We start from the raw sequence: 16,473 nt of genomic DNA, 5'->3' as shown, positions 1-16,473 counted from the left end.
CAATCAAGAGAACCCAAAAGGGGACAGAGGGCAGATCTGAATGGCCGTCCTCAGGCTCCTCAAAACTTTGCTTAACTCACAGATCGTTAAACTAAAAGAGAACCCATGCTTGGAAAAGCCAAGAGAGCACATCTAATCCAGCCCATCTACTTTCAGAGGGGCAAGCTGAGGCCCAGAGAACTGTCACCTACCCAGGGTCCCACAGCAACAGGCACCAGAATCCGGGAGGCAGAGCAGATATCCACGCAAAGCCCGGCACTCAGCCCGCCGAGTGAATAAGTGAAAACCAGCCATTGGCAATTCCCAGCCAGTTTAAATCCAAAATACCTTTCAATAAGACTAAAATTCTCACAGCTCCAGTCTCGCCCCAGAGATGCTATGTGCACCCGGGGTGGGGGTGGGGGGGTAGACCTGGGTAGGAAATCGCTGCATCAAGCTTTGCTATCTGCAATTTGTATTACAGAAACCATAAATACAGTATTTTCCATGTTCCAAAGGGAAGCTGGCATAGAAAGGGAATAGGCTTTGCGAAGTGTCTCAGCACTTGCCCCCAGATTCCGAAGTAGGAACCACAGGGAGAACCACGCTGTTCTCCTTCTCTTCCAGGCAGAGGGAAGCCCCCACCCCTAGTCCACACCAGCTCACCTTGGCGTGGAGCTTTGCGATGTCAGGCCTCCGCTCAGAGAGGTTGAAAAGCTACAAGGAGGAAAAGGAAGAGATCATGAAATGGTGCTAGCTGGCCGTCTGTCCATCTGTCTCTGTCTCTGTCTCTCTCCTCCCAACCACCCAGTGAAAATTCTATCCATGCATAAGCTTACAATGGAGTCCCATCAGACCCACACATTGACCAACACGCACTCAGGTACAGGTTCTCAGAACAAAGAGGAGAGAGGAGGCGCCGGGGTGGCTCAGTGGGTTAAGCGTCTGACTTCAGCTCAGGTCATGATCTCACAGTTCGTGAGTTCAAGCCCTGCGTCAGGCTCTGTGTTGACAGCTCGGAGCCTGGAGCCTGTTTCGGATTCTGTGTCTCCCTCTCTCTCTTCCCCTCCCCCACTTGCACGTGCGTGCTCGCTCTCTCTCTCTCTCTCTCTCTCTCTCTCTCTCTCTCTCTCTCAAAAATAAATAATAAAAATATTAACAAAAAAAATTAAAGAGAAGGAGAGAGAAGTACATGGACACTCAGCCCCAACCCTCAGTGAGCAGCAGACAGACACCCAAACTGCAGGTGAGAAGGGGATGCAGCCTGTCTCATCCCATGTGCCACCCGTCCACACTGGATGGGAATCCGGTGGTGTGACATGATAAGTGTTTGGCCATCTCTGGTTTCCACTTCACGTGTCAACTTTAGAACCTCATCCGCCTAAAAATGCAACAGCTCTGTGGGAGGACGCCCTCCCTCCGAGTGTGCAAATCACCCTGAGTGGGGCCTCTCAGACCCTTGACACCCCTTTCCCGACAGATGCCCTCCGACACCTAACCATGTCCCATAAGACTCCCCCAATCCCTGGATTTCCTGTCTCCACCTTCACCTCATTGCCCAGAAAACTCAAAGAAAACTGTGCCGCCTCCTGCCAAGGAAAGCAACCACACGGCCTGTGATGGGAAAGCAGGGGGAGGGTGGCATAGCAGAGACCCACAGAACCCTGGAATCCTGAAACTGGGAATGATCCCAGATGGCTTCCAGTCCATTCTCGGACCCTGTAACTGTACAGACTTTATTACATTAACAACAGCTACCACTCGAGTGTCCCCAACCTGCCAGCCCAATGCTGAGGACTTTACACCTAGCAGCTGGCTTAGTTCTCTCAACAACCATAAGAGGTAGGCGGTACAATTAGACCCATTTTACAGATGCAGAACCTAAGGTTTAGTGAGGCGAAGTGGCCAAGGTCAGATAGTGAGAGCAGAGCCAACATTCAAACCCAGGACTCTCTGGTGTCTGAAGCCGGGCTCTCAACGCTGCCCAACACAGCTGATGGAGAGGCGTGTCTGTGGTGGGTTCAACAGTGTCCCACAAAAATTCAGATCCACCTGGAACTTCAGAATGTGACCTTATTTAGAAATAGGGCCTCTGCTGATGTAAGTAGTTAAGGATCTCAAGATGAGATCATCCTGGATTTGGGGCGGGCCCTAGGTCCGATGCCTGGTGTCCTTATAAGATGAGAAGACCCACAGAGAGACACAAGAAAGAAGGCAGGCCGTGTGAGGACAGAGGCAGAGACTGCGGTGATGCAGCTAGAAGCCAAGGTCACTAAGGATCGCTGGGGGGCACTGGAAACCAGGAAGGGGAAAGGCAGGATCCCCCGTAGAGCCTGCAGAGGGAGCACGGCCTGGTCAACACCTTGATTTGGACTTCCAGCCTCCAGAACTGTGAGAAAGTCAGTTCTGTTTCAAGATACCACGTGTTTGTGGCAATCTGTTACAGCAGCCCCAGGGACCTAATGCAGTCCCCTACACCGGCCTCTGCTCACAGATCGGGGCGGCCCCTCGAGGGGTCTGGTCGGTGGGTGCAGCCCAAATCCACAGGCACCTCCTTGTAGAACTGAGCCCTCCCCTGGGGCCAAGGATAGGTCTGATTCCCCATGCCAGCTCTCTGCCATTAGAGAAGAGCACCCCCGGGCCCCTCATCCACATTCGTGATGTGTTCCTCCTGGGCCAGGCACCATCCCCCTGATAGCAACATTTCCACAACTCTGCCCTCGGACTTCTCAGAGGCGCTGCCGCCTCCCGACCTCAGGCAAACACCCCACCTCTCTGTGCTCCAGCAAAACCTGATTTCTAGCGCTGTCATGAAGTTTAATACGTGGAGAGCAGATAGAACAGGGCCTGTGTCATAGCAAGCACGCAATAACATGAATTCTTGTTACTCTCTCCTCCTGGTCAACACACACATACACACGAGCACACGCATGCCCACGTGCACATATACCTACACTCATGTGCACACGCACACATGCACGTGGGCACACGTGACTTGGTTCCAGATGCCTCATTCCAGCCACAGACACACTCCTCCCAGTAAAGTTGGGCTGGGGGGGGTGAGTGAGGACTCAGGCCGTGAGAGAGGCTAAGGGCAGGTGGGCAGGGGCACCAGCAGCGAGGAGGTGGTAAGCAGAAAGGACGGGGGTACTGGGCCCCATCCTCACCAGGTAGCTGCCTCCATGTTTGGACTTGAGCATCTGGGCCACCTCTCGGAGGTTGCTCCGAAAGTTCTCCTCGTTGGCTGTGCTGGGGAAGGAGACGGCGATGATCCTCTCTGTGACATACACCAGGTCCAGCTCACAGCTGTCCTCCGTGGTCCGGCTCAGACTCATATTTCTGGAGACACAGTAGGCAGAAGGGGGTTCGGATCAGAACCCTCGTCCTCAGGGCAAGGTGTAGGGATCTGTGCCCCCTAGACACTATATGTGGCCCACAATTCCAACCCTGGAGGCTTGACTGTTCCCTGAGCACCAGAGGAAAGGGAGCTGGGCAGAGGCTGGCAAGGACCTCGGGCCATTTCCAAGCCAAACAGGGATGACAGCAACCCGAGGTGGCCATCAATTCTGTCGGCACTGCCTTCAACCTATAAACGCAGAGGTCGGGGTCAGGATCAGAACCTGCCAGGAGCCCAGGAGTCCAGCTCAGCCCTCCAACACACTGTGGCCACCTGGTCTGGCAGAAGTCTTTCAAAGGATCCTGGGACGGATCTAGTACAGGAAGGAGAGCGGCAGGTGCCCCTGGAGCTGAGCATTCTTCCGCCCTCCCCCTGCTCCCGAGCTATAGTGTGGGCGGGGGGGGGGGGGGGGGGGGGAGGCTTCTCAGGGGAAAGGGCAGCTCAGGTGACAAGCTCACCTGGGCTCCAGTAAGCCAGACCACGGCGCACATTCCAGCCCTCCCCAGAGGCAGGCCGGCTCCCGCCCTTTGTTCCCTGGCTCTCCCCCACCTCTGGCAGCTCCCACCACCTTCCAGGGCTATTTCTTGGCTGCAGCCTCCGTGATTTCTAAGAGGGTGCTGAGCTTACTGCTGCGGCGGCAGGTGGCCACCTGAGCTCCTAAAGGAAGTGGGGAGCCCCTGCACCGGGTGAGGGGAGGCAGGGGCTCACGCCTTTATACCTCATCCAGGTTCTCTTCCAGCAGGAGGGCCCAGAGTGGCCCCCGGGGAGCTGACAGGAATGGGAAATGGGTCTCAGGACACTGAAATTCCATTCTGAGGCCCACCTTACACCCTCCCTGTCACCATACCTTCTTACCCTGTCACCCGCCCCCTATTGTCTCACTTCCTCTTTGTATCCAAGGTGGGCAACATTTCCTTCTGAGACTCTTTCACTACAGCAGGGTCAAGGTGAGACGGGAGGGGCAGCAGAGAGATACCACCAGGGTTAACTTGGAACCCAACTGTGTATATGGGGCTTGGAGATGGGGGGGGTGCCGAGGGCGAGGTATGGCTTCTCCATGGTGACAAGGACAGGAGCCAAGTGGTAGAGGGGTCAGTGGGCTGTGGTAAGGAGCCCAGTTTGAATTTGACCTCTGAGCCGGGCCATTCCTTGTGCCTAAGATAAGGTTCTCACTGCAGCCTTGGGCAGGCAGGGATGGGTCCAAGGCAGAACGGTGCCACCACCTGGCCAACTTCAGCATCGCACCCTGCACCCACCCACCCCAAGGTGGTTCTCAGCTGTAAGGGAAGAAGATTCTCTAAGGGGCCGCTCAGGTCTGTGGGCAGCTGGCAGCCCGGCCACAACCCACTGGGGGCTTTAGCTACACACCAGCCCTCTCTGGCTGGAGCTCCATTTCCCTGGAGCCAGATTCTCACTTGTCTCAGGAGCCTCAGAGGTGAAGGTGAGGCAGAGAGGGAAGGGCCCAAGCCAGAAAAACCACAGGACCTGCACACAGATCAGCAAGGCACCCAGTCCTTGTGCATCCCTGTCCCCAGTCCCTGCCGGCCCAGCCAGTTAGAGAACTTTCCTTTTCTAAATGACCCTCAACATCAAAAACCCTGCCCACAGAGAGGACTTGGATCTAGCATAGACTATGATGCCAGCCAGTCCCGAAGGCACACCCAAGTCTTGCCTCTTGTTGGTTGCGTGACCTGTAACAAGTCATCGCACCTCCCTGAGACTCAGTTTCTCCATCTGCCAAATGGGAATAAAAAGACTTACCCTGCAGGGTTGGTGCAAGGACTAGATGGGATCGTGCAGGGACATTAAAAAAAAAAAAAAAATCCAGCTCAAGGCCTAGCTTCGAGCTAGAACTCAAAACATGACCATTTCCAAGGGTATGCAGCTACCCGCATCCTCTCTCTGTGGCTTGCGCATCCGCCCACGGTCCCTACCTGTGGCTTTATGACTTTGGTCTCAGGCACCCAAAAGCATGATTTGCTGGAAACACACACAGTGACCTCACAGCGGCACCCCCATCCCTAGCCACCCCCCCCAACAGGCCAGGCATACCTGATGGGCTGGGGGTGGGGCTGGACACTCGGGGTGACTCTGCTGGAGCCCTAGGACAGAGAAAAGACAAGCGGCATTATGGAGGAGGCTGGCGGAGAGATGTCCCCGGGAGCATCAGGGCTGCAGACAAACACAGATGCTCTTATTTCTTGGCCAACATTCCAGCGCGGGCACCCTAACATCCAGGCTACACAGCAACCTAAGGCCAAAAGCGACCAAGGCCGATCGCTTGTGAGTGCGCATGCGAGCCCCCAGAGGGCCCAGCTCTCCCTCCCCAGGGAAGAAAGAAATCCCAGATGCTGAGAAATGTGTGGGCTGGTGCCATCTGCACTGAGTACATGCTCAATAAAAGAGTTTCAAAATGGACGGAAACACATTTCATCTTGATTCCCTGGATGCCGTAACCGTAACCCCCAGGGGAGAATACCGACCGCGAGCATGACAGAAGGAAAAGACCGGTTGTCCTGCTCTGAACCTTGACCCCCTGACCACCACCATCCCGCAATCCTCCCCTTCACAGCAGCAACAAGGAGCCATTAGAGCAGAAGCTGTGGCTTGAGAGCAGCCAGGGGCAGCGTGTACCCACAGAGACCAGTGCTGGGCAGCAAGTTACCCTCCTACGGACCCACCGCCCACTGGGTTACCCCCTCACCCGCTCCCCTCTCGAGGGTTGTCAACTGGCACAAATTTAGGCAAACGGACCCCAGTTCGGGTCCCAAACAGCCCAAGACGACCCGATGGCACCGTGATGGAAGCTAAGGGTCACCCTGCCGGCCGATCTGGGAGTACTCGATGCTCTGGATCTCTGTAACGTCACATGTAAGATGGGGCAATCCTTACGGAGTTGAAGATTAAAAGGAAGTATGCATATAAGGTACTTCTTCATTGTTACTGTTACTGCATCTAGTACAATTAAAAGGGTGCTTACACATACAACCAACATTCACCTCTATACACAGAGCCCTGCATCACCTCTCCCCCCACCTGTCAGCCACCTCACGTGATGCAAAATCGACCGCCCAACTTCTAGATTCCCAGGCCGAGCCACGGCTCTCCGAGCCCATCGGCACCTTCCAAACATCCCTGTGCCTCCCCGAAACCAGCCTTTCCCCACCACCAAGTTGCAACCACCTCTTGGAGGAGACAGGACCACAGTCTACCAGGGAGAGGAGAAACTGAGGCACGGTGACTCACCCCCAAGTCCTGGGGAAGTTGACAACTGGCAGGACTCACCCTCAGACTTTGGGTTTAACCACTGGGACCCTGAGGAGAGCAGCCGCTTTCGGCCTCCTCCAGGCCCCTGCAGGGCCGACAAGGCAGGGACGGAAAAGCCTGGAGGCCGGGCTCCTGGTAGTGCCCAAAGTCAGGGCAGCCCCACTAAGAGGAGGTGTCTCCATCCAGCCACCCGTGAGAAGGCTGCACCCAGAGCCCCCTCTGCGTGGGCTACAGCTCAGCTCCGAACCACTCAGCCTCTGCAGTAGCAGCAGGAAGAACCAAGTGGGGCTGTTGGGGAGGAAAGTGTCTGTCTCCACAGCCCCCTGGCCTTGACAACTTGGCTTTGCATGAGTCAGGCATGGTGGGGGGAGGGGGGGCGCAGGTAAGAGGGATCGTGTTTGGTTTTCAAGCCCCAAACCAGGCTGTTCCAAAACTACCCGCCCAGAGGAACACAGAGACCCAACACTTCATCCGTCTTGATTTCACTGGTCCCTGATGAGGAGTTGCTGGACCGCCCCAGGCTCCAGGCCCTGCTCCAGGCCCCGGGGCCACCCTGCTATAAATAGCCCCTCGGGTTTCATCTGTTGCTGATCCACAGCCACTTTGGAGGAGGCCACCACAGCTGCCTCGAACAACTGGAAGCCACAGCTGCAGCCGAGGCTTGCGGTGTGGTCAGGGCCATGGGTCTGGGCTCACGGAGCTGCAGGGAGACAACGTGATATTGAGGCCGGCTTGGCGAGGGGACTGGGGAGCCAAGGGGAGCCAGAAGCCTCCTCGGGCGCAGGGGTGAAAAGGAAGAACGGGACAGGAGAGCTGGATCCCGTTTCTCCACCCCCCTCCCAAAGTTACAACACTCCACATTCCTTAACCTCCCCACCCCAAAAAAGCCAGGGAAGATAAATAAAAACTTGGCCCCAACAGAGTCTGGCCGTGCCGCCTCCAGAGGTGATAAGACAAAGTCCAAGCCGGCTCTGCTCCAGGCCAGCCAGGGAAGGGGCAGCAGGGGAGGAAGCTGCCCTGGACCGTGACCCCACCAGATGACAGGGACGGGAACAGCTGGATGGTCATCCCCTGTTGAATCACTGGGCCGTCCTCTAACTGACGGGGCTTCCTGTTTTCTGCAGAGTTCGAGGACATGTGACACTCGCTGGCAGAAAGCAGACACACGGGTGACAAGCCTGAGTCTCGTGGACGTGAAGAACCACACATAGTTGTGGGGGCGGGGGGTATGAGCAAGCACGGCCTCACGCTCCAAAACACACAGGTGACCTCACACATGAGGCCAGAGATGGGCACCCCCAGCACACGCCTCAGCACACACACCCTCTCTGGGAGGCTGGGAGCCCCCTGAGACATCAGTCATCTCTGCTGCCCGTCATCACGCTCCTTCCCTCATTCCAAAAACCCTCGCTGAGTGCCACCAGCTGTGTGCCAGGCAACGCGCTAGGCGCTGGGGACCGGAGGAGGCGAAACCCCTGACCTCAGAGAGCTTATACTGGAGCTGTTCTTTCAAGAACAGGCATGAGACTCTGCTGCCGGGTCTCACTGGCCAGTCTGTAAAATGGGTATAGCACAGTGCTCGTGTGATCTTATGTGATTCACCTGTTCCACCTAAAGCCCCCAGGGGAAACTACCAGAGGGCTTTACAAAAAGTACTACAAAGATTTTATTTTAAAAAGAAAAAAGAAGCTCTCGGTCAGCCTGTAATCCCATTCTTCTCCTCTCTGGGGCTCTCAAAGCCCTTTGCCCATTCGGCTTTACCTCCCCCCCCCCCCCCAGCTTCTCCCAGGACAGAGATCAATAACACAACTTTGATCCAACTCCCTAGGCACCAAGAATGCTCCCCTACAGTCATCACCGAACCGCGGTCTCGCTTTCAGTAAGAGAACAGCATGAAAGGAAGTTCCACGGCCCCCCCACCAAAACGGTGTCTTACTTCTCTGCCAGGAAGTTCCTCCTAGTATCTAACCCTCACCCTTCATCCTGCAGATCCAGCCAACTCTTTTTGCCTTGGTCCCCACTGCCAACGACCACTCGGACACTTCTGAGTGGCTCAAGGTCTGTGGCCCTAGGCTCTGTTATTTGCCACCACCTTCTCCACCATGCAGCAAGGAGCGGGAACCCCAGGACCTGGGTGGGGTTGGTTTAGAGCAACAACTGTGTGGGAAGAGTCCTGCCTGCCTTTGAGGTCCACAGACCAAACACAACAGCTCTGGACCAAAAGAAAAGCCGTTTCCTGAGCCCCAGTCCCCAGGGGGCAGAGTCGGGAGGAGGGTCCGTAAGAAACACCAGGGGCCACGTCAGGCAGCCAGAAATTGGTGCCCAATCTACGTCAGGGGCCCGTCCCCATTCCTACCTCTCCTCTGGGGGCCGTGGCCACCCCCTCCCGCCCCCACCAGCCCCTCCAGCCACACCCCTTCCTCTCTCCTTCCTGCCCACCAGCCTGGATTTTTCCAAAACAGAGTGCGACACAGCACAGCATCCACAAACCTCTCTACACACCAGCCCTGCTGGAGGAAAACAGCCATTCCGGCCCTGTGAGTCCTGGGCCACGGGCCAGAGACAGGAAAACAGCTCAACAAACAGGCCCAACAGCACGGCACTAGGCTGAGGGCCGCAACTGTGCCGCCTCTGGCACAGGTCTCCTCGCACGGGGCAGACTGCGGGGGTCCCCCATGGCTGAGCAGGGCATGGACCAAAGACCCTGGGATCACCCAACCTGAGACAGGTGTCTGGGAACTTTAGACACTAGGTTTTCCCTCCTCTGCAGCACACAGGCCATTCTAGAATCCGCTCGCTCGCTTAGTGTTCCCTTGACTAGACTAGCTACGCCAGAAGTCACAACCCTCTTCCCACATCTAGACAGGACACAACCCTTACCCACCTTGGCACACATTAGACACACACGCATTCATCCCAAATCAACAAACTTTCCTTCTAAAAAAAAAAAAACCTCCCATCCCAACTAAAGGGCCGCTTCTTTATTTCCTGGGACCAAGGTCATACCCACCATCACGTCAAAAAGTTCTTCATGATGTCTAACTTCACTCTCTCTTGCTGCAGCTTTCCCTGACAAGCTATGTCTGTCCCAGGCTGGGGCTGGGGGAAGCAGCAGCATCAGGACCTGGCCGTAAGTGTGCCCAGGCCGTCAGGTAAAGGCTTTAGTTCACACATCATCTCCTGGCCAAGGGCTGGGAGAGCAGGGTACAACCAGATCTGAGCAGCAAACCCAGGAAGGGGTGGGGAAGGCACTGATCAATTCACTGAGCCCCTTCAAGTCTCTACCTCCTCATCTGAAAAATGGGACCAATGGCGCCTGGGTGGCTCAGTCGCTTAAGCATCCAACCTTGGTTCAGGTCATGATCTCATGGTTTGTGAGTTGAAGCCCCACATTGGGCTCTATGCTGGCAGCATGGGACCTGCTTCGGATCCTCTGTCTCCCCCTCTCTCTGCCCCTCCCCTGCTCACTCTTTCTCTCTCTCTCTCTCTCTCTCTCTCAAATAAATAAACATTAAAAAAAAATTTTTTAATGGGACCATAGCATCCACCATAAGGGTGGTGTCTGGGGATCACCAAAATACTCAATCCAGCTCTGGGCCCTTGGTCAAAATAACAGTAATAAGAATGGCTAATATTTATTGAGCATATATTATATGCTTTAGGTGCACTACTTTAGTTCGTCCTCAGCAGTAGGTACACACAAAGCCTAATTTCTGACCCACATCTCAGCCCCCAAAATACCGCAAACTTGGACAAGAGTCCCTCCCCAACATGTGCACTCCGTGCCCATAGGACCCACACGTACCTTGAACAGAGCCTTCCCCACTAATTTAAGAGGCATGCTCCCGCTCCTCCTGGACAGGTCGTACAGCCACAGGGACGCCTCCGCCTTGCAGGGCTGGCCATGAAGGGCTGCCCCAGGGCAATGTGGCCGTGGCCACGGGCTCACCACACAAGGGCGGCCGCCTGCAGGAGCTGCCTCCCGCAGCCTGAGCACCTCCCTCTGGGGCCCTCCCCATGGCGGGTCAGGCAGCTGTCAGATGATAGGGCCTCATGCCATCAACAGCTCCCCCTGTGCCAACCGCCAAAACCACTCCCTGTTCCTCTGTGGATCAGGGCGAGCAAGGATGGAGGCCAGCATAGGGGCAAATTGTCAGACGAGAGTGGGGAAGAAAGAGAAAGGCCCGACTGTGTGGGGTGTCTACCCCGGGCACATGAGGAAAAGCCCAGACACGAGCACCGCTCAAAGCAGGGTCCCAGGAGAGCCCCTTCTGCCCTTCCCAGGGGTCTCTCCATTTAAGCAATTTGCCCATTGACCTCCACCAAAACTGCCCACCAGGAAGAGCCCAGAGGGGTCAACGGGCCCAGCTTCCAGCTTCTTCCTCCAGAATCAACGGCACTGAAGCCACACAGAAGATCCTGGCGTTTGCAAAGACCCCTTTTTTCCAAAGAAGCAGAGCTTGTAATTCCTCAAGGTCTGATGACCCTCTGTGAGCCCAGGAGTCCTTCTTCGCCTCTGTCCCTAGTCCTTCTGCTATAGCTCTGCTAGTATCCCGCTCACCACCGAGCCAGACCTCACAGCACACCCTCGCTGCCTCCCTCCCCTGGAGCACTGAGGTCTGGCAAAGTGATGGGCAAATGAGCTCTGGATCCAGCCGACCTGGGAGTCAAAGCCAAGACTGAGGTCCAGTAGGTAAGTCCATGGGGTTTGTTCACCATTCCAACCCCTCCTCCCCTGCTCAGCCATAGCACTCAGAGACCCCTGCCTGTCCTTCTGGAAAGGAGGTAAGGGATCCTTCAGCAAGGCAGGTAGTATAGATCATCCACACCTCCAATCCCCCTGGGGCACCATGAGCCCAGCCAAACCCTTCCCTTCCCCATCCCCATACTTACGTCTTCCTCAAGGCTTTTCCGTGTGTTTCCACCCCGGAAAGCTCCTTCTCCCTGGAGACGGAGAAAAAACACAGTCAGAGAGGGGAGTCAAGGAAAGTAATCAAAGGGCACCCTCGTTTTTCACCTACTGGGATTGGCAGGGGTTGGGGGTGAGGGAGCTGGCAGAAGGGCCTCGGAGGCAACTTAGTTGTGTGTTTATCATTTCTTTGTCCACTAAAAGCCCCTCAGAGCCAACCAACCCTCTCATTTGTGTTATGATTTTCCTCTTCCCATTTTGCAGGTAAGAAAACTGAGGTACAGGCAGGCTCATGAATTGCCAATGGCCACACAATTAGAAGCCTGAATGAAGGGGGCGCCTAGGTGGCTCAGTCGGTTAACCGTCCAACTCATGGTTGCAGTTCAGGTCATGATCTCACGGTCTGTGAGTTCGAGCCCAGCATCGGGCTCTGTGCTGGTGGTGTGGAGCCTGCTTGGGATTCTCTCTCTCCGCCCCTCCCCTACTCCTGCTCTCTTGCTTGCTTGCTCTCTCAAAGTAAATAAATAAACTTTAAAAAAAGAAGCAGCTTGTATGAGGCAGGATCTGAACACAAGCCCTCCAACTGTAAGCCCATTATTACGTGCTGGCCATTGCCAGGAGATCCCCCTCAGCTGCTAATCTCGATTTCCACACTCTGGGACCCACCCACTCTCTTCCCTTCCTCCTCATGTAGCCTTGAGGAAATTGGAAAACTGTCTGTCTTTCTGCTAAGTCAGAAAGTTCTGTTTGGAAACATCTGCCCAGCTTTCTCACATTCTACATATTTAATAAAGAAACCCACATTTAACCACTGGCCTCTCCCACCTGCCTCCCTAATTCCCTAGCAATCCATTTCCGAACACGTAAGTGATGTCAGATGCCCAGGTCCCCACGTGACCCACAAGCCCATCACTTCCTCTCAAGTTCCCCAAGTCTACTCCAGAAAGATGTCCCCAAACACATCTGTTCACTTTCCCCCAAATCCACCTTCTGCTTTCTGGGCTTCCCACACTATGCCCAGACTGTTTCCCACCACCTGCTGCCACTCACCGTGTCGGCTACATTCTTCGGGGCATTCTCAGGGTTGATGGGCTGCAAAACACAGGGACAAAACAGTGTGAGGCCTCAGGGCGAACAGCCACAGGTTGGGTCTCGGGCTGGCTCTCTCCCCAGGGCGGAATGCCTCTTGAAGCAGGGCCCATGCCGGCGACCCAAGGCTCAGAGGTAACCTGGCTAGCCCCATGCTTGGGAGGCAGAGTTCAGAAAACGTAAAATAATCCGACTGGTACTAGAACGAGCCAGCTCGACGAACCTCTCACCAAGGCCTGTGATTCAGTTGCTGACCCCTCCAAAAGGAACACAGAGAGGGTCAAGGTCATGCCTATCCCTATGTGCCAGCCGTCTTCACCTGTACCGGCTCATTTATTCGTGACGAGAACCCAGTGAGGTGGGTCCCATTATTACCTTTGAGCCCCCACTTCACAGAAAAGGACAAGGTAAATGAGTAGCCCAAAGTCATCGACTACTACTGGCCACAACAGGATTTGAACCCCATCTTGGGACTCAGCACTTCGTGGTCTTTGTGTGAAATCCCCACAGTCCAGGATGAAGTCTTCCAGAGACTTAACTCTTGTGTGGGCTTTCAAAGCCCCCCACCATTAGCCCTGCCCCAAAGCTCTGCCCCATCCAGACCTGTCCCTAGATCTCCTGGTTTATTCCCACATTCAGGCCTTTGCTTGCGGAATGGCTCCTGCATCCACACTCTTTTCCGACAAGGTCTCCGCCCCGAGGCCCTTCCTGAACACCCAGTAAGGAGGACTCCCTCCTGCCTTGGAACTCCAATAAGCCTGCTCTCTGTGTTACGTCTCTGGTCCTTCGGGTATAAATAATCTCATCATGGGAATATGTCTTGTTCCCCAAATACTGTTTTGTGAGTCTTACTCACCTGCCTCCAAAAAACATTCAAAGCAGCATTTTTACCAACTCATCTGCCATATCCCTCACGCCGGGGACTGGGATATATGTGTAGCCGGCCACCAATACATGCCGGCTGATCCTGTCCTGATGCTGATCCTGGACTGATCCTGTCCCTGATGTTGGCTCCACCCTTTCCCTGCCAGGACAACATTAGTGTTTCCTACTAAAGGGATCCTAAAAAGCGGGTTCCTTGGACTCCCCCATACAGGAGAGAAACTTCCCATTCCAGATCCAATTCCTGCCTACAGTCTCGAGGGCTCTGTTTCCCACCCAGTAAAGTTCCAGGGGCCCCTGAATCACACAGAAGGACATGAGCATGACCGTGAAGGTTAGAAAGCAAGCCGTTGCCATGATGAGCAGGAACCAGCTTAGGACAGTGTCTCAGAATAGGAAACGCCTGCCCTGACCCCATTCCTGGTGAGCTGCTCACCCCTGTGGAAGACAGGGGAAAGGACAGAATGGCCTCTGAAAGGTTCTGGCATCAGGGAGGAGAGCTGGGCATGGAGGAAGAAAGCCAGCTGGGATCAAGGTAGCACTGCTCTTTCTGGAAATGGCCCAGACCCCTTTACCCCTATGGCTTGGAAGATGGGAGGCTGAGGCCAAAACTTCTTTCCAGAAGATGAAACTTCCTGAGGAGTTCATGGCCAAGGCAACGTGGATGGTTGAGGGAGGACAGGGCCCAGGAACAGAGTAAGAGATGGGGAGGCAAGTCAGCCAGTGCCTCCCAGGCCCCAGGTCAGCCCGCCTGGAGTCTGAGGATGACTCTGGAGAAGAAAAGATGTCACATTCTACTCCCTCTGAGCCCAGTCCCAGTCCTCAGCCACCCTCTTCCAGCCCCCACTCCCGGCCCACAGGCCACCCGGCAGGGGCAGTCTGGAAATCCCCAGGGACCGCTATCCCAGCCTGAGCTCTAGGAGCTGCCTGCTAACTGGGGCCAGGTTCTCTCCTCAGCCTCCAACAACCACCAGCCCCAACCAGGGGAGTCCTCGGCAGTGGTGCTCTGACCCTCCCACTATCCCTTCTGGTCCAGGGCTCTGCAACACTCCTGTGGAGACTGTGGCTAAGCAGGAAGGCCCAACTGCCTCCTCTCTGAGCTGTTCTAGCCTCCAGGAAAGGAGGAACACTCCAGGCAGGCTGATCCCAGGGACCTTCTGTGTGCAGAGTCTACACCACAGAACTGAGATTTGAATCCAGGATCTCCCAACTCCAAAGCCCTCACTCTTAACCAGCCTGCCTAGACGGGGAGCGGGGTGGCGGGGGGGGGGGGGGGGGGCAGGGGGCAGAAAGGACAGAAATCGGGTAGGACGGAAAAGGTGGAGACAAAGTACCTGCCCCAGGCTCATTACAGGCCCTTGGGAGGCCCTCGTCCTGCTCTGGGTAAAACCTCCTGAGAGGCCTGACTCTGGGCAGAACAGGCTGTGAACAGGGCGGGCAGCGGGGAGGGGAGGAGGGGAGGATCTCAGAATCCCCTGGAGGGCTGTGGACATACAGGTGTCTGGGCCCTGACCAGAGGGTCTAATCCAGTGGCCCTATGGTAGAACCCAAGAACGTGCATCTCTCAAAGGTTTCCAGGCACGGGGATGCCACTTTGAAAACCACAGGTCTAAGCTAACAGCGTTAGCAGCCAGGGCCCCGTCCTGACTCTCTCTGCTACTAACTTGTGACCGCGAGCAGGTCACTTTGTCCTTGCTCCTCAACAGGGCTGCTGAGCGCTATTTTGTGAGCACCAAATGAGACGGAGCACATTAAGCACTTAGAATAGGGCCTGGCACTTGGAAGCTCTCAATAAATGTTAGCTGTTATTTACCGTCTCCACCCTGCACACTCCCAAGGCCCACCCTACCCCGCCTTGACCCTCCTGCTCCACCCCTCCCCAGGGAGACGAGTCAATATTAGAAACCACAGGCCTCAGCACTGCAAGAGAAACTTCCCTCCCGGCCAGCGATCATCTGAGCACCAGCCCCTCGGCCCCCACCCCTTCCCCAGGCCAGCTGGAGGGCGGCCACAGGGTCAGCCATCAGACGCCTTCGACTTAGTGGTCGACATGCTTTCTGAGAAGATAAAAATTTCCCAAAACCCCTCCCGAGCTAGACACCCAGTGTTACCCTGCGGTGTTTGCAAATACAGCCCAGCATGCACACTGAGCTCCCCACCCCTCTGTCTTGCATCCCAGTCCTCCCAGGTTTGAAGTCCTGCTTCTCTGTTCCCCAGGCACCACCAGCCCTGGAGCTTCTGGGAATGAAAAAGGCAAGGGACAGGGAACACAAGGTCAGGGTCTCCCTGAGGCTGCCCCTGCCCCAGCCCCTTGACTGTGCTGTAGGGAAGCCCCCAGAGCACCCCAACCTGTGGGCCCTGAGCTGGCCGACCCAGAGCTCCGATGGCCACAGCGACCCACTCGGCCTGGGCTGTCAGCCCACCTTTGGGACGTGGATACACACCCACTCAAACATTCTTTTTCCCTGTTCCCTGGTTTAGTTTTCTTCTTCGAACCCCTTGCTCTCCAACACACTATGTATTCTACTTGCTTATCTCATTTAGGGTTTTCCTGCCCCACTACAAGGTAAGTCCCCATAGCCCCCAGAGCCTGGGGCGGGGCCTGGTGCACTGTAGGCCCTCAGCAAATAGCGACTGAGTGAGTTAACCACGAGAGCCCTTCACTATCTTCCCTGGCCCCCTGACCATGCTCACCCCTGACCGTGAGGCTGGTGCCCCCAGACCTCCTGGAGCCGAGCTCTCTGACCTCCATCTTTGCTTGGATTTTGGCCAAGACCTTCTTACACACACACACACACACACACACACACACACACACACACACACACCATCCTTGCACACCACTCCTCAGAACACCAGCTCTGACAAGGACCTCAGATACCATCTCCTCCCTCCCTCCCTGTTTCACAGATGGGGAAACTGAGGTGCAGAGAGGTCTGAGTCCCCCAGC

The 16,473-nt window shown here is 55.6% G+C and overlaps 1 protein-coding gene across 7 annotated transcripts in view; it reads right to left on the bottom strand.

Moving 5' to 3' along the window:
• The window catches only part of TNS1 (tensin 1), a 202,247-nt gene that overhangs the window by 85,374 nt on the left and 100,400 nt on the right, over positions 1-16,473 (bottom strand). For all 7 annotated transcript variants that reach the window (XM_047871203.1, XM_047871204.1, XM_047871206.1 and 4 more), the window contains 5 exons: positions 12,603-12,644; positions 11,537-11,587; positions 5,429-5,478; positions 3,147-3,318; positions 646-696 (listed from right to left, as the gene is read on the bottom strand). In XM_047871203.1, the coding sequence (XP_047727159.1) occupies positions 646-696; positions 3,147-3,318; positions 5,429-5,478; positions 11,537-11,587; positions 12,603-12,644 (366 nt within the window). The remainder of the gene's footprint in view (positions 1-645; positions 697-3,146; positions 3,319-5,428; positions 5,479-11,536; positions 11,588-12,602; positions 12,645-16,473) is intronic.

This window comes from Prionailurus viverrinus, chromosome C1 (assembly GCF_022837055.1).
Source record: "Prionailurus viverrinus isolate Anna chromosome C1, UM_Priviv_1.0, whole genome shotgun sequence".
Taxonomy (NCBI): Eukaryota; Metazoa; Chordata; class Mammalia; order Carnivora; family Felidae; genus Prionailurus; species Prionailurus viverrinus.
The sequence above is the reverse complement of the archived record's forward strand: the minus strand, read 5'-3'. Positions and strand labels throughout refer to the sequence as shown.